Genomic DNA, 26,277 nt, shown 5'->3' on the forward strand with positions numbered 1-26,277 from the left:
TAAAGAGAGCAGGAATCCCTCATGCCTGTGTGTGCTGTGTGTGGGAGACATCATAACAGCTAGGTCTCCACCCTCTAGCTCAGAGACAACTGAAAATCAGAGCCTGCAGAGGGGAAAAAATACAGGAAACAAGTCATAATGGTCAGTAGTAGGGTTATTGCTCATGTGCATACTGGACTGTTTATTCTGAAAATTCACCTGAAGTATCAGGTGTCTTGCCTCTGGATTTTTATTTTTTTTTTCCATTCAGTGACAGCAAGCGGGATCTTGAAAATGATGCAGATATTAGATTTCATGGAAACGCCTTTGATTTTAGGAGAGATCCTTATCAATGAGTTGGTTGGGGAATACCCCTTTAATCCTGCTGCTCGTTTGCAGGACTCATTCTCCGAAAGTGCGTTCTGGACGAGGTGGGAGAAGCGTACTGGGAGGCTCCGACGTACATCAAATGTGTTTCCCTTGACTACAGGAATATTCAACAGATGGTAAGATAAAAAAAATACCGTTTGGCGTCTCCTCCGGTCTTATTATTTATGGTTTTATTCAATTTGTTCTTTTTTGACTTTTTTTTCCCTTTTTCTGTGAAACGCGTCGAGCTGCTGGCTCTGTAATGATGCAGGTTGGTGGCGTCTCCAGATACGAGACATCCGGGGGAGGGGAATAGTTTAAGTGCTTTTGTGATTTGTATTATTACGTGCTCAGCAAGCCGCCATAATTCCCTCCTGAATTGCGCTCACCTTTGTATGACGACTTTTAAAGCTTTGGGCGCGTTTTGCTTTTTTTTTTTGCTAAATGAGCCCTAAGCTTGTAAATCTGTTATTAGGAGAGGAGGGAAATGCAGAAATCTACAGCGAAGTGCCGAGCACAAGCCGATCCCGCATCATCGCTCCTTGCACTAATGAGCATGGGAATGTGTCTCGGCCGGCGCGTTTTATGCCTCCGCGGTCAAAACGGGCATCCGCTGATCATTAAAGGGCTTAGTGGTGCCGAGGGCGCCCTCCGCTTAGCATTTTCTGCTCTAGGATCACTGTGTTAGGCAGATTTGTCTGGGTGACGACCGTGAGGGGAGCTGCGGTGGCAGCCATGTTGGATATTTTTCATTTAAAGGGGAATTACCTGTTAAGGCTGATTTAAAGGGCAACACCTCTCGTTCACGCGTTTTTTGGTTTTAAGGTCTGTGATTGAAGTGATGCTTTATGTGTCTGTTTGCAGATCAGGGAGCACCTCTCCAAGGCGCAGAGGGGGCAGAAGGGGGAAGGAGTTTCCGGGGTGCTGCAGACCCTGGTGGATGCGACCCAAGATGGCGCCAGTTACAGTGGAGATATCTTATCCATCGTGGACAGTCTGAGGAACATGACCGAGATCTTCCGCCGACCGTACCACAGCCCGTCATCCAACGACGTCCAGGTGAGAGGATACATAGAGGTGCAATGGTCTGCAGCGGGGTATCACATGTGTGCAGCTCAGCAGGCAGTCATCAAAGGCTTAGATACACAGCTCAGCACACAGTATCACACAGGAGAGGATTAGATACAAGGCTCAGCAGACAGTATCACACAGGAGAGGATTAGATACACGGCTCAGCAGACAGTATCACACAGGATAGGATTAGATACACAGCTCAGCAGACAGTATCACACAGGATAGGATTAGATACACAGCTCAGCAGACAGTATCACACAGGAGAGGATTAGATACACAGCTCAGCAGACAGTATCACACAGGATAGGATTAGATACACAGCTCAGCAGACAGTATCACACAGGAGAGGATTAGATACACGGCTCAGCAGACAGTATCACACAGGAGAGGATTAGATACACGGCTCAGCAGACAGTATCACACAGGATAGGATTAGATACAGAGCTCAGCAGACAGTATCACACAGTATAGGATTAGATACACTGCTCAGCAGTCAGTATCACACAGGATAGGATTAGATACACGGCTCAGCAGACAGTATCACACAGGAGAGGATTAGATACACAGCTCAGCAGACAGTCATCAAAGGCTTAGATACACAGCTCATCAGACAGTATCACACAGGAGAGGATTAGATACACAGCTCAGCAGACAGTATCACACAGGATAGGATTAGATACACAGCTCAGCAGTCAGTATCACACAGGATAGGATTAGATACACGGCTCAGCAGACAGTATCACACAGGATAGGATTAGATACACGGCTCAGCAGACAGTATCACACAGGAGAGGATTAGATACACAGCTCAGCAGACAGTATCACACAGGAGAAGATTAGATACACAGCTCAGCAGACAGTATCACACAGGATAGGATTAGATACACAGCTCAGCAGACAGTATCACACAGGAGAGGATTAGATACACAGCTCAGCAGACAGTATCACACAGGAGAGGATTAGATACACGGCTCAGCAGACAGTATCACACAGGAGAGGATTAGATACACGGCTCAGCAGACAGTATCACACAGGATAGGATTAGATACACAGCTCAGCAGACAGTATCACACAGGATAGGATTAGATACACAGCTCAACAGACAGTATCACACAGGATAGGATTAGATACACGGCTCAGCAGACAGTATCACACAGGATAGGATTAGATACACCGCTCAGCAGACAGTATCACACAGGATAGGATTAGATACACGGCTCAGCAGACAGTATCACACAGGAGAGGATTAGATACACGGCTCAGCAGACAGTATCACACAGGATAGGATTAGATACACAGCTCAGCAGACAGTATCACACAGGATAGGATTAGATACACAGCTCAGCAGACAGTATCACACAGGAGAGGATTAGATACACGGCTCAGCAGACAGTATCACACAGGAGAGGATTAGATACACAGCTCAACAGACAGTATCACACAGGAGAGGATTAGATACATGGCTCAGCAGACAGTATCACACAGGAGAGGATTAGATACACGGCTCAGCAGACAGTATCACACAGGATAGGATTAGATACACTGCTCAGCAGACAGTATCACACAGGAGAGGATTAGATACACAGCTCAGCAGACAGTATCACACAGGAGAGGATTAGATACATGGATCTTCTTTTTTGTTTTTTTACACATTCTAGGCTTAGATACACATTTCAGCAAGCAGTAGCACAACTGGTAGACTTGGATGTCACCTATCATAGGCTTTGATACATGCAGTAGGATATGTCACACATGATAGGCTTAGATACAGCTTAGATACTTCTTGGATGGGTCTTCGCATTAAGCACATGGAGTATCCGAGCCGGCAGGATCCATGCGGAGGACACCATGTGCCGGTCGGACACGTGTGGACCGCAGAGAATAGCATGAAGTCGGGGGGTCCGCCTGCAGAGCGGGCGTCTCGGGTGTAAATCTGCTGTAGTGAGTGGCGGGCTGGAGGCGGGAGCAGGAGTCTGGGGGTCCGCCTGCAGAGCGGGCGTCTCGGGTGTAAATCTGCTGTAGTGAGCAGCGGGCAGGAGGCGGGAGCAGGAGTCTGGGGGTCCGCCTGCAGAGCGGGCGTCTCGGGTGTAAATCTGCTGTAGTGAGCAGCGGGCTGGAGGCGGGAGCAGGAGTCTGGGGGTCCGCCTGCAGAGCTGGCGTCTCGGGTGTAAATCTGCTGTAGTGAGCAGCGGGCTGGAGGCGGGAGCAGGAGTCTGGGGGTCCGCCTGCAGAGCTGGCGTCTCGGGTGTAAATCTGCTGTAGTGAGCAGCGAGCTGGAGGCGGGAGCAGGAGTCTGGGGGTCCGCCTGCAGAGCTGGCGTCTCGGGTGTAAATCTGCTGTAGTGAGCAACGAGCTGGAGGCGGGAGCAGGAGTCTGGGGGTCCGCCTGCAGAGCTGGCGTCTCGGGTGTAAATCTGCTGTAGTGAGCAGCGGGCTGGAGGCGGGAGCAGGAGTCTGGGGGTCCGCCTGCAGAGCTGGCGTCTCGGGTGTAAATCTGCTGTAGTGAGCAGCGAGCTGGAGGCGGGAGCAGGAGTCTGGGGGTCCGCCTGCAGAACGGGCGTCTCGGGTGTAAATCTGCTGTAGTGAGCGGAGGGCTGGAGGCGGGAGCAGGAGTCTGGGGGTCCGCCTGCAGAGCGGGTGTCTCGGGTGTAAATCTGCTGTAGTGAGCAGCGGGCTGGAGGCGGGAGCAGGAGTCTGGGGCTCCGCCTGCAGAGCTGGAGTCTCGGGTGTAAATCTGCTGTAGTGAGCAGCGGGCTGGAGGCGGGAGCAGGAGTCTGGGGGTCCGCCTGCAGAGCTGGCGTCTCGGGTGTAAATCTGCTGTAGTGAGCAGCGGGCTGGAGGCGGGAGCAGGAGTCTGAGGGTCCGCCTGCAGAGCGGGCGTCTCGGGTGTAAATCTGCTGTAGTGAGCGGAGGGCTGGAGGCGGGAGCAGGAGTCTGGGGGTCCGCCTGCAGAGCGGGTGTCTCGGGTGTAAATCTGCTGTAGTGAGCGGAGGGCTGGAGGCGGGAGCTGGAGTCTGGGGGTCCGCCTGCAGAGCGGGCGTCTCGGGTGTAAATCTGCTGTAGTGAGCGGAGGGCTGGAGGCGGGAGGTTGTCTCCGGTCCTGGCGTCTGTCATGCTGACTGTTTCTTCCGTCTCTTCCCGCAGAACTTCGTGCAGATCATCAGCAACTTACTGTCCGAGGAGAACCGGGACAAGTGGGACGAAGCGCAAACGGTGAGTGACGGCCACCCCTCCACCTTCCGACATCAGGGCATGAAACGTGGGAGAAGCCTGGAGCGCCACCGAGTGGCCACAGCTCGTAGCAACCCACTCATGGGCAGTGCCCCCCGCTGTACTGAACCCATAGAGGAGGAGATGAGCAAGCGCCATCACTGGATGGAGCGGGCGTGAAAGGGTTCACATGCCATGGGGGCCACATGTTATCTATTACTGTGGAGCCCCGACTTTTGTGGCGCAGCTGCAGTACCACACACAACCTGAAGACCTTTGTGGCGCTGTTTTTGGAATGAAGCTGCAGTGTTTTTCTAATACGACTTGTACAGAACTGATAGGAGAATTGCTTGAATAGTGTTTCCCTGGGTTCATTTCAGTACAGCGATCACCTGCATTACCCAGTCCAGATATCCTGTGATCTAGAAATCTATAGCAGTAGAAATGTGCGACACCGCTGGGAGAAATACTGATACTGGGGGATTACCACGTGAGCAGCTCTCTAATGCCTTCTGTAAAGTTACTCCCATGGCAGAGAATCCCTACAAACCAAAGAACTCATGCTGTTTAGTGCCTTTCTACCATAGAGGTAAAGCTGCTGCAGAACCTCAAGGATCAGTTACATAGTTACATAGTTTTTAAGGCCGAAAAAAGACAAGCGTCCATCCAGTTCAGCCTATTTCTTGTGCACTGCAGCTATTCCGCAGCGTTGATCCAGGGGAAGGCAAAAAAAACCCCATGCGGTATAGGCCAATTTACATCATTGAGGAAAAATTCACTTCCCGACTCCAATCTGGCAGTCAGGTTAAATCCCTGGATTAATTAACTATCACTAAGCATAAGATGTAATTTTATTGTTCTCAAGAAAGGCGTCCAGGCCTCTCTTGAACTCATTAAGTGAGTTGGACATCACCACTTCCTCTCCCAGAGAGTTCCAGAGTCTCACGGCTCTGACCGTAAAGAATCCCCTTCTATGCTGGTGCAGGAACCTCCTTTCCTCCAGACTCATTGTGTGCCCCCTCGTCTTTTTCACCATCCTTGGTATAAACAGGTCATGGGAGAGATCTCTGTACTGCCCCCTGATGTATTTATACATGTTTATGAGGTCTCCCCTAAGCCTTCTCTTTTCCAATGTAAATAGGCCTAATTTTGACAACCTCTCTGGGTATTCTAGTCCCTCCATTCCCTTTATTACCTTAGTCGCCCTCCTTTGTACCCTCTCTAGCTCCAATATGTCTTTCCTGAGCACCGGAGCCCAGAACTGTGCACAATATTCTAAGTGCGGCCTTACCAGCGCTTTATACAGAGGAAGAATAATGTTCTTCAGTGTTACATGTGTGATACATTCCCCCACACACAGTATGATGTCCCCACAGTACATTCCCCCACACACAGTATGATGTCCCCACACTACATTCACCACACACAGTATGATGTCTCCACAGTACATTCCCCACACACAGTATAATGTCCCCACAGTACATTCCCCCACACACAGTATGATGTCCCCACAGTACATTCCCCCACACACAGTATGATGTCCCCACACTACATTCACCACACACAGTATGATGTCCCCACAGTACATTCCCCCACACACAGTATGATGTCCTCACAGTACATTCCCCACACACAGTATGATGTCCTCACAGTACATTCCCCCACACACAGTATGATGTCCCCACAGTACATTCCCCCACACACAGTATGATGTCCCCACACTACATTCACCACACACAGTATGATGTCCCCACAGTACATTCCCCCACACACAGTATGATGTCCTCACAGTACATTCCCCACACACAGTATGATGTCCCCACAGTACATTCCCCACACACAGTATGATGTCCCCACAGTACATTCCCCCACACACAGTATGATGTCCCCACAGTACATTCCCCCCACACAGTATGATGTCCCCACAGTACATTCCCCCACACACAGTATGATGTCCCCACAGTACATTCCCCCACACACAGTATGATGTCCCCACAGTACATTCCCCCACACACAGTATGATGTCCCCACAGTACATTCCCCCACACACAGTATGATGTCCCCACAGTACATTCCTCCACACACAGTATGATGACCCCACAGTACATTCTCCACACACAGTATGATGTCCCCACAGTACATTCCCCACACACAGTATGATGTCCCCACAGTACATTCCCCCACACACAGTATGATGTCCCCACAGTACATTCCTCCACACACAGTATGATGACCCCACAGTACATTCTCCACACACAGTATGATGTCCCCACAGTACATTCCCCACACACAGTATGATGTCCCCACAGTACATTCACCACACACAGTATGATGTCCCCACAGTACATTCCCCCCACACACAGTATGATGTCTTCACAATGCATTCCCCCACACACAGTATAATGTCCTCACAGTACATTCCCCCACACACAGTATGATGTCCCCACAGTACATTCCCCCACACACAGTATGATGTCCCCACAGTACATTCCTCCACACACAGTATGATGTCCCCACAGTACATTCCTCCACACACAGTATGATGTCTCCACAGTACATTCCTCCACACACAGTATGATGTCCCCACAGTACATTCCCCCACACACAGTCCTCCACACACAGTATGATGTCCCCACAGTACATTCCCCCACACACAGTATGATGTCCCCACAGTACTTTCCCCCACACACAGTATGATGTCCCCACAGTACATTCACCACACACAGTATGATGTCCCCACAGTACATTCCCCCACACACAGTATGATGTCCCCACAGTACATTCCCCCACACACAGTATAATGTCCCCACAGTACATTCCCCCACACACAGTATGATGTCCCCACAGTACATTCCTCCACACACAGTATGATGTCCCCACAGTACATTCCCCCACACACAGTATGATGTCCCCACAGTACATTCCCCCACACACAGTATGATGTCCCCACAGTACTTTCCCCCACACACAGTATGATGTCCCCACAGTACTTTCCCCCACACACAGTATGATGTCCCCACAGTACATTCACCACACACAGTATGATGTCCCCACAGTACATTCCCCCACACACAGTATGATGTCCCCACAGTACTTTCCCCCACACACAGTATGATGTCCCCACAGTACATTCACCACACACAGTATGATGTCCCCACAGTACATTCCCCCACACACAGTATGATGTCCCCACAGTACATTCACCACACACAGTATGATGTCCTCACAGTACATTCCCCCACACACAGTATGATGTCCCCACAGTACATTCCCCCACACACAGTATGATGTCCCCACAGTACATTCCTCCACACACAGTATGATGTCTCCACAGTACATTCCTCCACACACAGTATGATGTCCCCACAGTACATTCCCCCACACACAGTATGATGTCCCCACAGTACATTCCTCCACACACAGTATGATGTCCCCACAGTACATTCCCCCACACACAGTATGATGTCCCCACAGTACTTTCCCCCACACACAGTATGATGTCTCCACAGTACATTCCCCCACACACAGTATGATGTCCCCACAGTACATTCCCCAACACACAGTATGATGTCCTCACAGTACATTCCTCCACACACAGTATGATGTCCCCACAGTACATTCCCCCACACACAGTATGATGTCCCCAGAGTACATTCACCACACGCAGTATGATTTCCCCACAGTACATTCACCACACACAGTATGATGTCCCCACAGTACATTCACCACACACAGTATGATGTCCCCACAGTACATTCCCCCACACACAGTATGATGTCCCCAGAGTACATTCACCACACGCAGTATGATTTCCCCACAGTACATTCACCACACACAGTATGATGTCCCCACAGTACATTCCCCCACACGCAGTATGATGTCCCCACAGTACATTCACCACACACAGTATGATGTCCCCACAGTACATTCCCCCACACACAGTATGATGTCCCCACAGTACATTCCCCCACACACAGTATGATGTCCCCACAGTACATTCCCCCACACGCAGTATGATGTCCCCAGAGTACATTCACCACACGCAGTATGATTTCCCCACAGTACATTCCCCCACACACAGTATGATGTCCTCACAGTACATTCCTCCACACACAGTATGATGTCCCCACAGTACATTCTCCCACACAGTATGATGTCCTCACAGTACATTCCCCCCACACACAGTATGATATCCCCACAGTACATTCCCTCAAACACAGTATGCTGTCCTCACAGTACATTCCCCCACACACAGTATGATGTCCCCACAGTACATTCCCCAACACACAGTATGATGTCCTCTCAGTACATTCACCACACACAGTATGATGACCCCACAGTACATTCCCCCACACACAGTATGATGTCCTCACAGTACATTCCTCCACACACAGTATGATGACCCCACAGTACATTCCCCCACACACAGTATGATGTCCCCACAGTACATTCCCCAATACACAGTATGATGTCCTCTCAGTACATTCCCCCACACACAGTATGATGTCCTCACAGTACATTCCTCCACACACAGTATGATGTCCCCAGAGTACATTCACCACACGCAGTATGATGTTCCCTATAGTACATTCCCCCACACACAGTATGATGTCCCCAGAGTACATTCACCACACGCAGTATGATGTCCTCACAGTACATTCCTCCACACACAGTATGATGTCCCCACAGTACATTCTCCCACACAGTATGATGTCCTCACAGTACATTCCCCCCACACACAGTATGATATCCCCACAGTACATTCCCTCACACACAGTATGCTGTCCTCACAGTACATTCCCCCACACACAGTATGATGTCCCCACAGTACATTCCCCAACACACAGTATGATGACCCCACAGTACATTCCCCCACACACAGTATGATGTCCTCACAGTACATTCCCCCACACACAGTATGATGTCCCCACAGTACATTCCCCCACACACAGTATGATGTCCTCACAGTACATTCCTCCACACACACAGTATGATGTCCCCACAGTACATTCTCCCCACACACAGTATGATGTCCTCACAGTACATTCACCCACACACAGTATGATGTCCTCACACTGCATTCCCCCACACACAGTATGATGTCCCCACAGTACATTCCCCCCACACACAGTATGATGTCCCCACACTGCATTCCCCCACACACAGTATGATGTCCCCACAGTACATTCCCCCCACACACAGTATGATGTCCCCACAGTACATTCCTCCACACACAGTATGATGTCCCCACAGTACATTCTCCCCCACACACAGTATGATGTCCCCACAGTACATTCCCTCCACACACATTATGATTTCCCCACAGTACATTCCCCCACACACAGTATGATGTCCTCACAGTACATTCCCCCACACACAGTATGATGTCCTCACAGTACATTCCCCCACACACAGTATGATGTCCCCATAGTACATTCCCCCACACACAGTATGATGTCCCCACAGTACATTCCCCCACACACAGTATAATGTCCCCACAGTACATTCCCCCACACACAGTATGATGTCCCCACAGTACATTCCCCCACACACAGTATGATGTCCCCACAGTACATTCCCCACACACAGTATGATGTCCCCACAGTACATTCCCCCCACACAGTATGATGTCCCCACAGTACATTCCTCCACACACAGTATGATGTCCTCACAGTACATTCCCCCACACACAGTATGATGTCTCCACAGTACATTCCCCCACACACAGTATGATGTCCTCACAGTACATTCCCCCACACACAGTATGATGTCCCCACAGTACATTCCCCACACACAGTATGATGTCCTCACAGTACATTCCCCCACACACAGTATGATGTCCCCACAGTACATTCCTCCACACACAGTATGATGTCCCCATAGTACATTCCCCCACACACAGTATGATGACCCCACAGTTCATTCCCTCCACACACAGTATGATGTCCCCATAGTACATTCCCCCACACACAGTATGATGTCACCACAGTACATTCCCCCACACACAGTATGATGTCCCCATAGTACATTCCCCCCACACACAGTATGATGTCCCCACAGTACATTCCCCACACACAGTATGATGTCCCCATAGTACATTCCCCCCACACACAGTATGATGTCCCCACAGTACATTCCCCCACACACAGTATGATGTCCCCACAGTACATTCCCCCACACACAGTATGATGTCCCCATAGTACATTCCCCCCACACACAGTATGATGTCCCCACAGTACATTCCTCCACACACAGTATGATGTCCCCACAGTACATTCCCCACACACAGTATGATGTCCCCACACTGCATTCCCCCACACACAGTATGATGTCCCCACAGTACATTCCCCCACACACAGTATGATGTCCCCACAGTACATTCCCCCCACACACAGTATGATGTCCCCACAGTACATTCCTCCACACACAGTATGATGTCCCCACAGTACATTCCCCCACACACAGTATGATGTCCCCACACTGCATTCCCCCACACACAGTATGATGTCCCCACAGTACATTCCCCCCACACACAGTATAATGTCCCCACAGTACATTCACCACACACAGTATAATGTCCCCACAGTACATTCCCCCACACACAGTATGATGTCCTCACAGTACATTCCCCCTACACAGTATGATGTCCCCACAGTACATTCCTCCCACACACAGTATGATGTACTCACAGTACATTCCCCACACACAGTATGATGTCCTCACAGTACATTCCCCACACACAGTATGATGTCCCCACAGTACATTCCCCCACACACAGTATGATGTCCCCACAGTACATTCCTCCACACACAGTATGATGTCCCCACAGTACATTCCCCCACACACAGTATGATGTCCCCACAGTACATTCCCCAATACACAGTATGATGTCCTCTCAGTACATTACTCCACACACAGTATGATGTCCCCACAGTACATTCTCCCCACACACAGTATGATGTCCCCACAGTACATTCCCCCACACACAGTATGATGTCCTCACAGTACATTCCTCCACACACAGTATGATGTCCCCAGAGTACATTCACCACACGCAGTATGATGTCCCCACAGTATATTCCCCCACACACAGTATGATGTCTCCACAGTACATTCCCCCACACACAGTATGATGTCTCCACAGTACATTCCCCCACACACAGTATGATGTCCCCAGAGTACATTCACCACACACAGTATGATGTCCTCACAGTACATTCCTCCACACACAGTATGATGTCCCCACAGTACATTCCCCCACACAGTATGATGTCCTTACAGTACATTCCCCCCACACACAGTATGATATCCCCACAGTACATTCCCTCACACACAGTATGCTGTCCTCACAGTACATTCCCCAACACACAGTATGATGACCCCACAGTACATTCCCCCACACACAGTATGATGTCCTCACAGTACATTCCTCCACACACACAGTATGATGTCCCCACAGTACATTCCCCCACACACAGTATGATGTCCTCACAGTACATTCCTCCACACACACAGTATGATGTCCCCACAGTACATTCTCCCCACACACAGTATGATGTCCTCACAGTACATTCACCCACACACAGTATGATGTCCTCACAGTACATTCCCCCCACACACAGTATGATGTCCCCACACTGCATTCCCCCACACACAGTATGATGTCCCCACAGTACATTCCCCCCACACACAGTATGATGTCCCCACAGTACATTCCTCCACACACAGTATGATGTCCTCACAGTACATTCTCCCCCACACACAGTATGATGTCCCCACAGTACATTCCCTCCACACACATTATGATTTCCCCACAGTACATTCCCCCACACACAGTATGATGTCCTCACAGTACACTCCCCCACACACAGTATGATGTCCTCACAGTACATTCCCCCACACACAGTATGATGTCCTCACAGTACATTCCCCCACACACAGTATGATGTCCCCATAGTACATTCCCCCACACACAGTATGATGTCCCCACAGTACATTCCCCCACACACAGTATGATGTCCTCACAGTACATTCCCCCACACACAGTATGATGTCCCCACAGTACATTCCCCCACACACAGTATGATGTCCCCACAGTACATTCCCCCCACACAGTATGATGTCCCCACAGTACATTCCCCCACACACAGTATAATGTCCCCACAGTACATTCCCCCACACACAGTATGATGTCCCCACAGTACATTCCCCCACACACAGTATGATGTCCCCACAGTACATTCCCCACACACAGTATGATGTCCCCACAGTACATTCCCCCCACACAGTATGATGTCCCCACAGTACATTCCTCCACACACAGTATGATGTCCTCACAGTACATTCCCCCACACACAGTATGATGTCTCCACAGTACATTCCCCCACACACAGTATGATGTCCTCACAGTACATTCCCCCACACACAGTATGATGTCCCCACAGTACATTCCCCACACACAGTATGATGTCCTCACAGTACATTCCCCCACACACAGTATGATGTCCCCACAGTACATTCCTCCACACACAGTATGATGTCCCCATAGTACATTCCCCCACACACAGTATGATGACCCCACAGTTCATTCCCTCCACACACAGTATGATGTCCCCATAGTACATTCCCCCACACACAGTATGATGTCACCACAGTACATTCCCCCACACACAGTATGATGTCCCCATAGTACATTCCCCCCACACACAGTATGATGTCCCCACAGTACATTCCCCACACACAGTATGATGTCCCCATAGTACATTCCCCCCACACACAGTATGATGTCCCCACAGTACATTCCCCCACACACAGTATGATGTCCCCACAGTACATTCCCCCACACACAGTATGATGTCCCCATAGTACATTCCCCCCACACACAGTATGATGTCCCCACAGTACATTCCTCCACACACAGTATGATGTCCCCACAGTACATTCCCCACACACAGTATGATGTCCCCACACTGCATTCCCCCACACACAGTATGATGTCCCCACAGTACATTCCCCCACACACAGTATGATGTCCCCACAGTACATTCCCCCCACACACAGTATGATGTCCCCACAGTACATTCCTCCACACACAGTATGATGTCCCCACAGTACATTCCCCCACACACAGTATGATGTCCCCACACTGCATTCCCCCACACACAGTATGATGTCCCCACAGTACATTCCCCCCACACACAGTATAATGTCCCCACAGTACATTCACCACACACAGTATAATGTCCCCACAGTACATTCCCCCACACACAGTATGATGTCCTCACAGTACATTCCCCCTACACAGTATGATGTCCCCACAGTACATTCCTCCCACACACAGTATGATGTACTCACAGTACATTCCCCACACACAGTATGATGTCCTCACAGTACATTCCCCACACACAGTATGATGTCCCCACAGTACATTCCCCCACACACAGTATGATGTCCCCACAGTACATTCCTCCACACACAGTATGATGTCCCCACAGTACATTCCCCCACACACAGTATGATGTCCCCACAGTACATTCTCCCCACACACAGTATGATGTCCCCACAGTACATTCCCCCACACACAGTATGATGTCCTCACAGTACATTCCTCCACACACAGTATGATGTCCCCAGAGTACATTCACCACACGCAGTATGATGTCCCCACAGTATATTCCCCCACACACAGTATGATGTCTCCACAGTACATTCCCCCACACACAGTATGATGTCTCCACAGTACATTCCCCCACACACAGTATGATGTCCCCAGAGTACATTCACCACACACAGTATGATGTCCTCACAGTACATTCCTCCACACACAGTATGATGTCCCCACAGTACATTCCCCCACACAGTATGATGTCCTTACAGTACATTCCCCCCACACACAGTATGATATCCCCACAGTACATTCCCTCACACACAGTATGCTGTCCTCACAGTACATTCCCCAACACACAGTATGATGACCCCACAGTACATTCCCCCACACACAGTATGATGTCCTCACAGTACATTCCTCCACACACACAGTATGATGTCCCCACAGTACATTCCCCCACACACAGTATGATGTCCTCACAGTACATTCCTCCACACACACAGTATGATGTCCCCACAGTACATTCTCCCCACACACAGTATGATGTCCTCACAGTACATTCACCCACACACAGTATGATGTCCTCACAGTACATTCCCCCCACACACAGTATGATGTCCCCACACTGCATTCCCCCACACACAGTATGATGTCCCCACAGTACATTCCCCCCACACACAGTATGATGTCCCCACAGTACATTCCTCCACACACAGTATGATGTCCTCACAGTACATTCTCCCCCACACACAGTATGATGTCCCCACAGTACATTCCCTCCACACACATTATGATTTCCCCACAGTACATTCCCCCACACACAGTATGATGTCCTCACAGTACACTCCCCCACACACAGTATGATGTCCTCACAGTACATTCCCCCACACACAGTATGATGTCCTCACAGTACATTCCCCCACACACAGTATGATGTCCCCATAGTACATTCCCCCACACACAGTATGATGTCCCCACAGTACATTCCCCCACACACAGTATAATGTCCTCACAGTACATTCCCCCACACACAGTATGATGTCCCCACAGTACATTCCCCCACACACAGTATGATGTCCCCACAGTACATTCCCCCCACACAGTATGATGTCCCCACAGTACATTCCTCCACACACAGTATGATGTCCTCACAGTACATTCCCCCACACACAGTATGATGTCTCCACAGTATGATGTCCTCACAGTACATTCCCCCACACACAGTATGATGTCCCCACAGTACATTCCCCACACACAGTATGATGTCCTCACAGTACATTCCCCCACACACAGTATGATGTCCCCACAGTACATTCCTCCACACACAGTATGATGTCCCCATAGTACATTCCCCCACACACAGTATGATGACCCCACAGTTCATTCCCTCCACACACAGTATGAGGTCCCCACAGTACATTCCCCACACACACAGTATGATGTCCCCACAGTACATTCCCCACACACACAGTATGATGTCCCCACAGTACATTCCCCACACACAGTATGATGTCCCCACAGTACATTCCCCCACACACAGTATGATGTCCCCATAGTACATTCCCCCACACACAGTATGATGTCACCACAGTACATTCCCCCACACACAGTATGATGTCCCCATAGTACATTCCCCCCACACACAGTATGATGTCCCCACAGTACATTCCCCACACACAGTATGATGTCCCCATAGTACATTCCCCCCACACACAGTATGATGTCCCCACAGTACATTCCCCCACACACAGTATGATGTCCCCATAGTACATTCCCCCCACACACAGTATGATGTCCCCACAGTACATTCCTCCACACACAGTATGATGTCCCCACAGTACATTCCCCACACACAGTATGATGTCCCCACACTGCATTCCCCCACACACAGTATGATGTCCCCACAGTACATTCCCCCACACACAGTATGATGTCCCCACAGTACATTCCCCCCACACACAGTATGATGTCCCCACAGTACATTCCTCCACACACAGTATGATGTCCCCACAGTACATTCCCCCACACACAGTATGATGTCCCCACACTGCATTCGCCCACACACAGTATGATGTCCCCACAGTACATTCCCCCCACACACAGTATAATGTCCCCACAGTACATTCCCCCTACACAGTATGATGTCCCCACAGTACATTCCTCCCACACACAGTATGATGTACTCACAGTACATTCCCCACACACAGTATGATGTCCTCACAGTACATTCCCCACACACAGTATGATGTCCCCACAGTACATTCCTCCCACACAGTATGCTGTCCTCAGAGTACATTCCCCGCACACAGTATGATGCCCCCACAGTACATTCCCCCACACACAGTATGATGTCCTCACAGTACATTCCCCGCACACAGTATGATGCCCCCACAGTACATTCCCCCACACACAGTATGATGTCCTCACAGTACATTCCCCCACACACAGTATGATGTCCCCACAGTACATTCCCCACACACAGTATGATGTCCCCACAGTACATTACCCACACACAGTATGATGTCCCCACAGTACATTCCTCCACACACAGTATGATGTCCTCACAGTACATTCCCCGCACACAGTATGATGTCCCCACACTGCATTCCCCCACACAGGATGATGTCCCCACAGTACATTCCCCCACACACAGTATGATGTCCCCACAGTACATTCCCCCCCACACAGTATGATGTCCTCACAGTACATTCCCCCCACACAGTATGATGTCCCCACAGTACATTCCCTCCACACACAGTATGATGTCCCCACAGTACATTCCCCCACACACAGTATGATGTCCTCACAGTACATTCCCCGCACACAGTATGATGCCCCCACAGTACATTCCCCCACACACAGTATGATGTCCCCACAGTACATTCCCCCCACACACAGTATGATGTCCCCACAGTACATTCCCCCCACACACAGTATGATGTCCCCACAGTACATTCCCCACACACAGTATGATGTCCTCACAGTACATTCCCCCACACACAGTATGATGGCCCCACAGTACATTGTCACACACAGTATGATGTCCTCACAGTACATTCCCCGCACACAGTATGATGTCCCCACACTGCATTCCCCCACACACAGTATGATGTCCCCACAGTACATTCCCCCACACACAGTATGCTGTCCTCACAGTACATTCCCCGCACACAGTATGATGTCCCCACACTGCATTCCCCCCACACACAGTATGATGTCCTCACAGTACATTCCCCCACACACAGTATGATGTCCCCACAGTACATTCCCTCCACACACAGTATGATGTCCTCACAGTACATTCCCCCACACACAGTATGATGTCCTCACAGTACATTCCCCCACACACAGTATGATGTCCTCATAGTACATTCCCCCACACACAGTATGATGTCCCCACAGTACATTCCCCCACACACAGTATGATGTCCCCACAGTACATTCCCTCCACACACAGTATGATGTCCCCACAGTACATTCCCCACACACACAGTATGATGTCCCCACAGTACATTCCCCACACACAGTATGATGTCCCCACAGTACATTCCCCCACACACAGTATGATGTCCCCATAGTACATTCCCCCACACACAGTATGATGTCACCACAGTACATTCCCCCACACACAGTATGATGTCCCCATAGTACATTCCCCCCACACACAGTATGATGTCCCCACAGTACATTCCCCACACACAGTATGATGTCCCCATAGTACATTCCCCCCACACACAGTATGATGTCCCCACAGTACATTCCCCCACACACAGTATGATGTCCCCATAGTACATTCCCCCCACACACAGTATGATGTCCCCACAGTACATTCCTCCACACACAGTATGATGTCCCCACAGTACATTCCCCCACACACAGTATGATGTCCCCACAGTACATTCCCCCCACACACAGTATGATGTCCCCACAGTACATTCCTCCACACACAGTATGATGTCCCCACAGTACATTCCCCCACACACAGTATGATGTCCCCACACTGCATTCGCCCACACACAGTATGATGTCCCCACAGTACATTCCCCCCACACACAGTATAATGTCCCCACAGTACATTCCCCCTACACAGTATGATGTCCCCACAGTACATTCCTCCCACACACAGTATGATGTACTCACAGTACATTCCCCACACACAGTATGATGTCCTCACAGTACATTCCCCACACACAGTATGATGTCCCCACAGTACATTCCTCCCACACAGTATGCTGTCCTCAGAGTACATTCCCCGCACACAGTATGATGCCCCCACAGTACATTCCCCCACACACAGTATGATGTCCTCACAGTACATTCCCCGCACACAGTATGATGCCCCCACAGTACATTCCCCCACACACAGTATGATGTCCTCACAGTACATTCCCCCACACACAGTATGATGTCCCCACAGTACATTCCCCACACACAGTATGATGTCCCCACAGTACATTACCCACACACAGTATGATGTCCCCACAGTACATTCCTCCACACACAGTATGATGTCCTCACAGTACATTCCCCGCACACAGTATGATGTCCCCACACTGCATTCCCCCACACAGGATGTTGTCCCCACAGTACATTCCCCCACACACAGTATGATGTCCCCACAGTACATTCCCCCCCACACAGTATGATGTCCTCACAGTACATTCCCCCCACACAGTATGATGTCCCCACAGTACATTCCCTCCACACACAGTATGATGTCCCCACAGTACATTCCCCCACACACAGTATGATGTCCTCACAGTACATTCCCCGCACACAGTATGATGCCCCCACAGTACATTCCCCCACACACAGTATGATGTCCCCACAGTACATTCCCCCCACACACAGTATGATGTCCCCACAGTACATTCCCCCCACACACAGTATGATGTCCCCACAGTACATTCCCCACACACAGTATGATGTCCTCACAGTACATTCCCCCACACACAGTATGATGGCCCCACAGTACATTGTCACACACAGTATGATGTCCTCACAGTACATTCCCCGCACACAGTATGATGTCCCCACACTGCATTCCCCCACACACAGTATGATGTCCCCACAGTACATTCCCCCACACACAGTATGCTGTCCTCACAGTACATTCCCCGCACACAGTATGATGTCCCCACACTGCATTCCCCCCACACACAGTATGATGTCCTCACAGTACATTCCCCCACACACAGTATGATGTCCCCACAGTACATTCCCTCCACACACAGTATGATGTCCTCACAGTACATTCCCCCACACACAGTATGATGTCCTCACAGTACATTCCCCCACACACAGTATGATGTCCTCATAGTACATTCCCCCACACACAGTATGATGTCCCCACAGTACATTCCCCCACACACAGTATGATGTCCCCACAGTACATTCCCTCCACACACAGTATGATGTCCTCACAGTACATTCCCCACACACAGTATGATGTCCTCACAGTACATTCCTCCACACACAGTATGATGTCCCCAGAGTACATTCACCACACGCAGTATGATGTCCCCACAGTACATTCCTCCACACACAGTATGATGTCCCCACAGTACATTCCCCCACACACAGTATGCTGTCCTCACAGTACATTCCCCGCACACAGTATGATGTCCCCACACTGCATTCCCCCCACACACAGTATGATGTCCTCACAGTACATTCCCCCACACACAGTATGATGTCCCCACAGTACATTCCCTCCACACACAGTATGATGTCCTCACAGTACATTCCCCCACACACAGTATGATGTCACCACAGTACATTCCCCCACACACAGTATGATGTCCCCATAGTACATTCCCCCCACACACAGTATGATGTCCCCACAGTACATTCCCCACACACAGTATGATGTCCCCATAGTACATTCCCCCACACACAGTATGATGACCCCACAGTTCATTCCCTCCACACACAGTATGAGGTCCCCACAGTACATTCCCCACACACACAGTATGATGTCCCCACAGTACATTCCCCACACACACAGTATGATGTCCCCACAGTACATTCCCCACACACAGTATGATGTCCCCACAGTACATTCCCCCACACACAGTATGATGTCCCCATAGTACATTCCCCCACACACAGTATGATGTCACCACAGTACATTCCCCCACACACAGTATGATGTCCCCATAGTACATTCCCCCCACACACAGTATGATGTCCCCACAGTACATTCCCCACACACAGTATGATGTCCCCATAGTACATTCCCCCCACACACAGTATGATGTCCCCACAGTACATTCCCCCACACACAGTATGATGTCCCCATAGTACATTCCCCCCACACACAGTATGATGTCCCCACAGTACATTCCTCCACACACAGTATGATGTCCCCACAGTACATTCCCCACACACAGTATGATGTCCCCACACTGCATTCCCCCACACACAGTATGATGTCCCCACAGTACATTCCCCCACACACAGTATGATGTCCCCACAGTACATTCCCCCCACACACAGTATGATGTCCCCACAGTACATTCCTCCACACACAGTATGATGTCCCCACAGTACATTCCCCCACACACAGTATGATGTCCCCACACTGCATTCGCCCACACACAGTATGATGTCCCCACAGTACATTCCCCCCACACACAGTATAATGTCCCCACAGTACATTCCCCCTACACAGTATGATGTCCCCACAGTACATTCCTCCCACACACAGTATGATGTACTCACAGTACATTCCCCACACACAGTATGATGTCCTCACAGTACATTCCCCACACACAGTATGATGTCCCCACAGTACATTCCTCCCACACAGTATGCTGTCCTCAGAGTACATTCCCCGCACACAGTATGATGCCCCCACAGTACATTCCCCCACACACAGTATGATGTCCTCACAGTACATTCCCCGCACACAGTATGATGCCCCCACAGTACATTCCCCCACACACAGTATGATGTCCTCACAGTACATTCCCCCACACACAGTATGATGTCCCCACAGTACATTCCCCACACACAGTATGATGTCCCCACAGTACATTACCCACACACAGTATGATGTCCCCACAGTACATTCCTCCACACACAGTATGATGTCCTCACAGTACATTCCCCGCACACAGTATGATGTCCCCACACTGCATTCCCCCACACAGGATGATGTCCCCACAGTACATTCCCCCACACACAGTATGATGTCCCCACAGTACATTCCCCCCCACACAGTATGATGTCCTCACAGTACATTCCCCCCACACAGTATGATGTCCCCACAGTACATTCCCTCCACACACAGTATGATGTCCCCACAGTACATTCCCCCACACACAGTATGATGTCCTCACAGTACATTCCCCGCACACAGTATGATGCCCCCACAGTACATTCCCCCACACACAGTATGATGTCCCCACAGTACATTCCCCCCACACACAGTATGATGTCCCCACAGTACATTCCCCCCACACACAGTATGATGTCCCCACAGTACATTCCCCACACACAGTATGATGTCCTCACAGTACATTCCCCCACACACAGTATGATGGCCCCACAGTACATTGTCACACACAGTATGATGTCCTCACAGTACATTCCCCGCACACAGTATGATGTCCCCACACTGCATTCCCCCACACACAGTATGATGTCCCCACAGTACATTCCCCCACACACAGTATGCTGTCCTCACAGTACATTCCCCGCACACAGTATGATGTCCCCACACTGCATTCCCCCCACACACAGTATGATGTCCTCACAGTACATTCCCCCACACACAGTATGATGTCCCCACAGTACATTCCCTCCACACACAGTATGATATCCTCACAGTACATTCCCCCACACACAGTATGATGTCCTCACAGTACATTCCCCCACACACAGTATGATGTCCTCATAGTACATTCCCCCACACACAGTATGATGTCCCCACAGTACATTCCCCCACACACAGTATGATGTCCCCACAGTACATTCCCTCCACACACAGTATGATGTCCTCACAGTACATTCCCCACACACAGTATGATGTCCTCACAGTACATTCCTCCACACACAGTATGATGTCCCCAGAGTACATTCACCACACGCAGTATGATGTCCCCACAGTACATTCCTCCACACACAGTATGATGTCCCCACAGTACATTCCCCCACACACAGTATGCTGTCCTCACAGTACATTCCCCGCACACAGTATGATGTCCCCACACTGCATTCCCCCCACACACAGTATGATGTCCTCACAGTACATTCCCCCACACACAGTATGATGTCCCCACAGTACATTCCCTCCACACACAGTATGATGTCCTCACAGTACATTCCCCCACACACAGTATGATGTCACCACAGTACATTCCCCCACACACAGTATGATGTCCCCATAGTACATTCCCCCCACACACAGTATGATGTCCCCACAGTACATTCCCCACACACAGTATGATGTCCCCATAGTACATTCCCCCCACACACAGTATGATGTCCCCACAGTACATTCCCCCACACACAGTATGATGTCCCCACAGTACATTCCCCCACACACAGTATGATGTCCCCATAGTACATTCCCCCCACACACAGTATGATGTCCCCACAGTACATTCCTCCACACACAGTATGATGTCCCCACAGTACATTCCCCACACACAGTATGATGTCCCCACCCTGCATTCCCCCACACACAGTATGATGTCCCCACAGTACATTCCCCCACACACAGTATGATGTCCCCACAGTACATTCCCCCCACACACAGTATGATGTCCCCACAGTACATTCCTCCACACACAGTATGATGTCCCCACAGTACATTCCCCCACACACAGTATGATGTCCCCACACTGCATTCCCCCACACACAGTATGATGTCCCCACAGTACATTCCCCCCACACACAGTATAATGTCCCCACAGTACATTCCCCCCACACACAGTATAATGTCCCCACAGTACATTCACCACACACAGTATAATGTCCCCACAGTACATTCCCCCACACACAGTATGATGTCCTCACAGTACATTCCCCCTACACAGTATGATGTCCCCACAGTACATTCCTCCCACACACAGTATGATGTACTCACAGTACATTCCCCACACACAGTATGATGTCCTCACAGTACATTCCCCACACACAGTATGATGTCCCCACAGTACATTCCCCCACACACAGTATGATGTCCTCACAGTACATTCCCCACACACAGTATGATGTCCCCACAGTACATTCCTCCCACACAGTATGCTGTCCTCAGAGTACATTCCCCGCACACAGTATGATGCCCCCACAGTACATTCCCCCACACACAGTATGATGTCCTCACAGTACATTCCCCGCACACAGTATGATGCCCCCACAGTACATTCCCCCACACACAGTATGATGTCCTCACAGTACATTCCCCCCACACACAGTATGATGTCCCCACAGTACATTCCCCACACACAGTATGATGTCCCCACAGTACATTCCTCCACACACAGTATGATGTCCTCACTGTACATTCCCCGCACACAGTATGATGTCCTCACAGTACATTCCTCCACACACAGTATGATGTCCCCACAGTACATTCCCCCACACACAGTATGATGTCCCCACAGTACATTCCCCAATACACAGTATGATGTCCTCTCAGTACATTACTCCACACACAGTATGATGTCCCCACAGTACATTCTCCCCACACACAGTATGATGTCCCCACAGTACATTCCCCCACACACAGTATGATGTCCTCACAGTACATTCCTCCACACACAGTATGATGTCCCCAGAGTACATTCACCACACGCAGTATGATGTCCCCACAGTATATTCCCCCACACACAGTATGATGTCTCCACAGTACATTCCCCCACACACAGTATGATGTCTCCACAGTACATTCCCCCACACACAGTATGATGTCCCCAGAGTACATTCACCACACACAGTATGATGTCCTCACAGTACATTCCTCCACACACAGTATGATGTCCCCACAGTACATTCCCCCACACAGTATGATGTCCTCACAGTACATTCCCCCCACACACAGTATGATATCCCCACAGTACATTCCCTCACACACAGTATGCTGTCCTCACAGTACATTCCCCAACACACAGTATGATGACCCCACAGTACATTCCCCCACACACAGTATGATGTCCTCACAGTACATTCCTCCACACACACAGTATGATGTCCCCACAGTACATTCCCCCACACACAGTATGATGTCCTCACAGTACATTCCTCCACACACACAGTATGATGTCCCCACAGTACATTCTCCCCACACACAGTATGATGTCCTCACAGTACATTCACCCACACACAGTATGATGTCCTCACAGTACATTCCCCCCACACACAGTATGATGTCCCCACACTGCATTCCCCCACACACAGTATGATGTCCCCACAGTACATTCCCCCCACACACAGTATGATGTCCCCACAGTACATTCCTCCACACACAGTATGATGTCCCCACAGTACATTCTCCCCCACACACAGTATGATGTCCCCACAGTACATTCTCCCCCACACACAGTATGATGTCCCCACAGTACATTCCCTCCACACACATTATGATTTCCCCACAGTACATGCCCCCACACACAGTATGATGTCCTCACAGTACATTCCCCCACACACAGTATGATGTCCTCACAGTACATTCCCCCACACACAGTATGATGTCCTCACAGTACATTCCCCCACACACAGTATGATGTCCCCATAGTACATTCCCCCACACACAGTATGATGTCCCCACAGTACATTCCCCCACACACAGTATAATGTCCCCACAGTACATTCCCCCACACACAGTATAATGTCCCCACAGTACATTCCCCCACACACAGTATGATGTCCCCACAGTACATTCCCCCACACACAGTATGATGTCCCCACAGTACATTCCCCCCACACAGTATGATGTCCCCACAGTACATTCCTCCACACACAGTATGATGTCCTCACAGTACATTCCCCCACACACAGTATGATGTCTCCACAGTACATTCCCCCACACACAGTATGATGTCCTCACAGTACATTCCCCCACACACAGTATGATGACCCCACAGTACATTCCCCACACACAGTATGATGTCCTCACAGTACATTCCCCCACACACAGTATGATGTCCCCACAGTACATTCCTCCACACACAGTATGATGTCCCCATAGTACATTCCCCCACACACAGTATGATGACCCCACAGTTCATTCCCTCCACACACAGTATGAGGTCCCCACAGTACATTCCCCACACACACAGTATGATGTCCCCACAGTACATTCCCCACACACACAGTATGATGTCCCCACAGTACATTCCCCACACACAGTATGATGTCCCCACAGTACATTCCCCCACACACAGTATGATGTCCCCATAGTACATTCCCCCACACACAGTATGATGTCACCACAGTACATTCCCCCACACACAGTATGATGTCCCCATAGTACATTCCCCCCACACACAGTATGATGTCCCCATAGTACATTCCCCCACACACAGTATGATGTCACCACAGTACATTCCCCCACACACAGTATGATGTCCCCATAGTACATTCCCCCCACACACAGTATGATGTCCCCACAGTACATTCCCCACACACAGTATGATGTCCCCATAGTACATTCCCCCCACACACAGTATGATGTCCCCACAGTACATTCCCCCACACACAGTATGATGTCCCCATAGTACATTCCCCCCACACACAGTATGATGTCCCCACAGTACATTCCTCCACACACAGTATGATGTCCCCACAGTACATTCCCCACACACAGTATGATGTCCCCACACTGCATTCCCCCACACACAGTATGATGTCCCCACAGTACATTCCCCCACACACAGTATGATGTCCCCACAGTACATTCCCCCCACACACAGTATGATGTCCCCACAGTACATTCCTCCACACACAGTATGATGTCCCCACAGTACATTCCCCCACACACAGTATGATGTCCCCACACTGCATTCGCCCACACACAGTATGATGTCCCCA

At 50.0% G+C, this 26,277-nt stretch overlaps 1 protein-coding gene across 8 annotated transcripts in view; it reads left to right on the forward strand.

The window, feature by feature from the left end:
• ADGRB1 (adhesion G protein-coupled receptor B1) overlaps positions 1-26,277 on the forward strand; it is a 911,276-nt gene that overhangs the window by 490,131 nt on the left and 394,868 nt on the right. For all 8 annotated transcript variants that reach the window (XM_073679967.1, XM_073679961.1, XM_073679962.1 and 5 more), the window contains exons 10-12: positions 379-485; positions 1,213-1,407; positions 4,566-4,634. In XM_073679967.1, coding sequence (XP_073536068.1) covers positions 379-485; positions 1,213-1,407; positions 4,566-4,634 — 371 coding nt within the window. The remainder of the gene's footprint in view (positions 1-378; positions 486-1,212; positions 1,408-4,565; positions 4,635-26,277) is intronic.

This window comes from Phyllobates terribilis, unplaced genomic scaffold (assembly GCF_046119375.1).
Source record: "Phyllobates terribilis strain yellow unplaced genomic scaffold, ASM4611937v1 Scaffold_4__5_contigs__length_816908805, whole genome shotgun sequence".
Classification (NCBI taxonomy): domain Eukaryota; kingdom Metazoa; phylum Chordata; class Amphibia; order Anura; family Dendrobatidae; genus Phyllobates; species Phyllobates terribilis.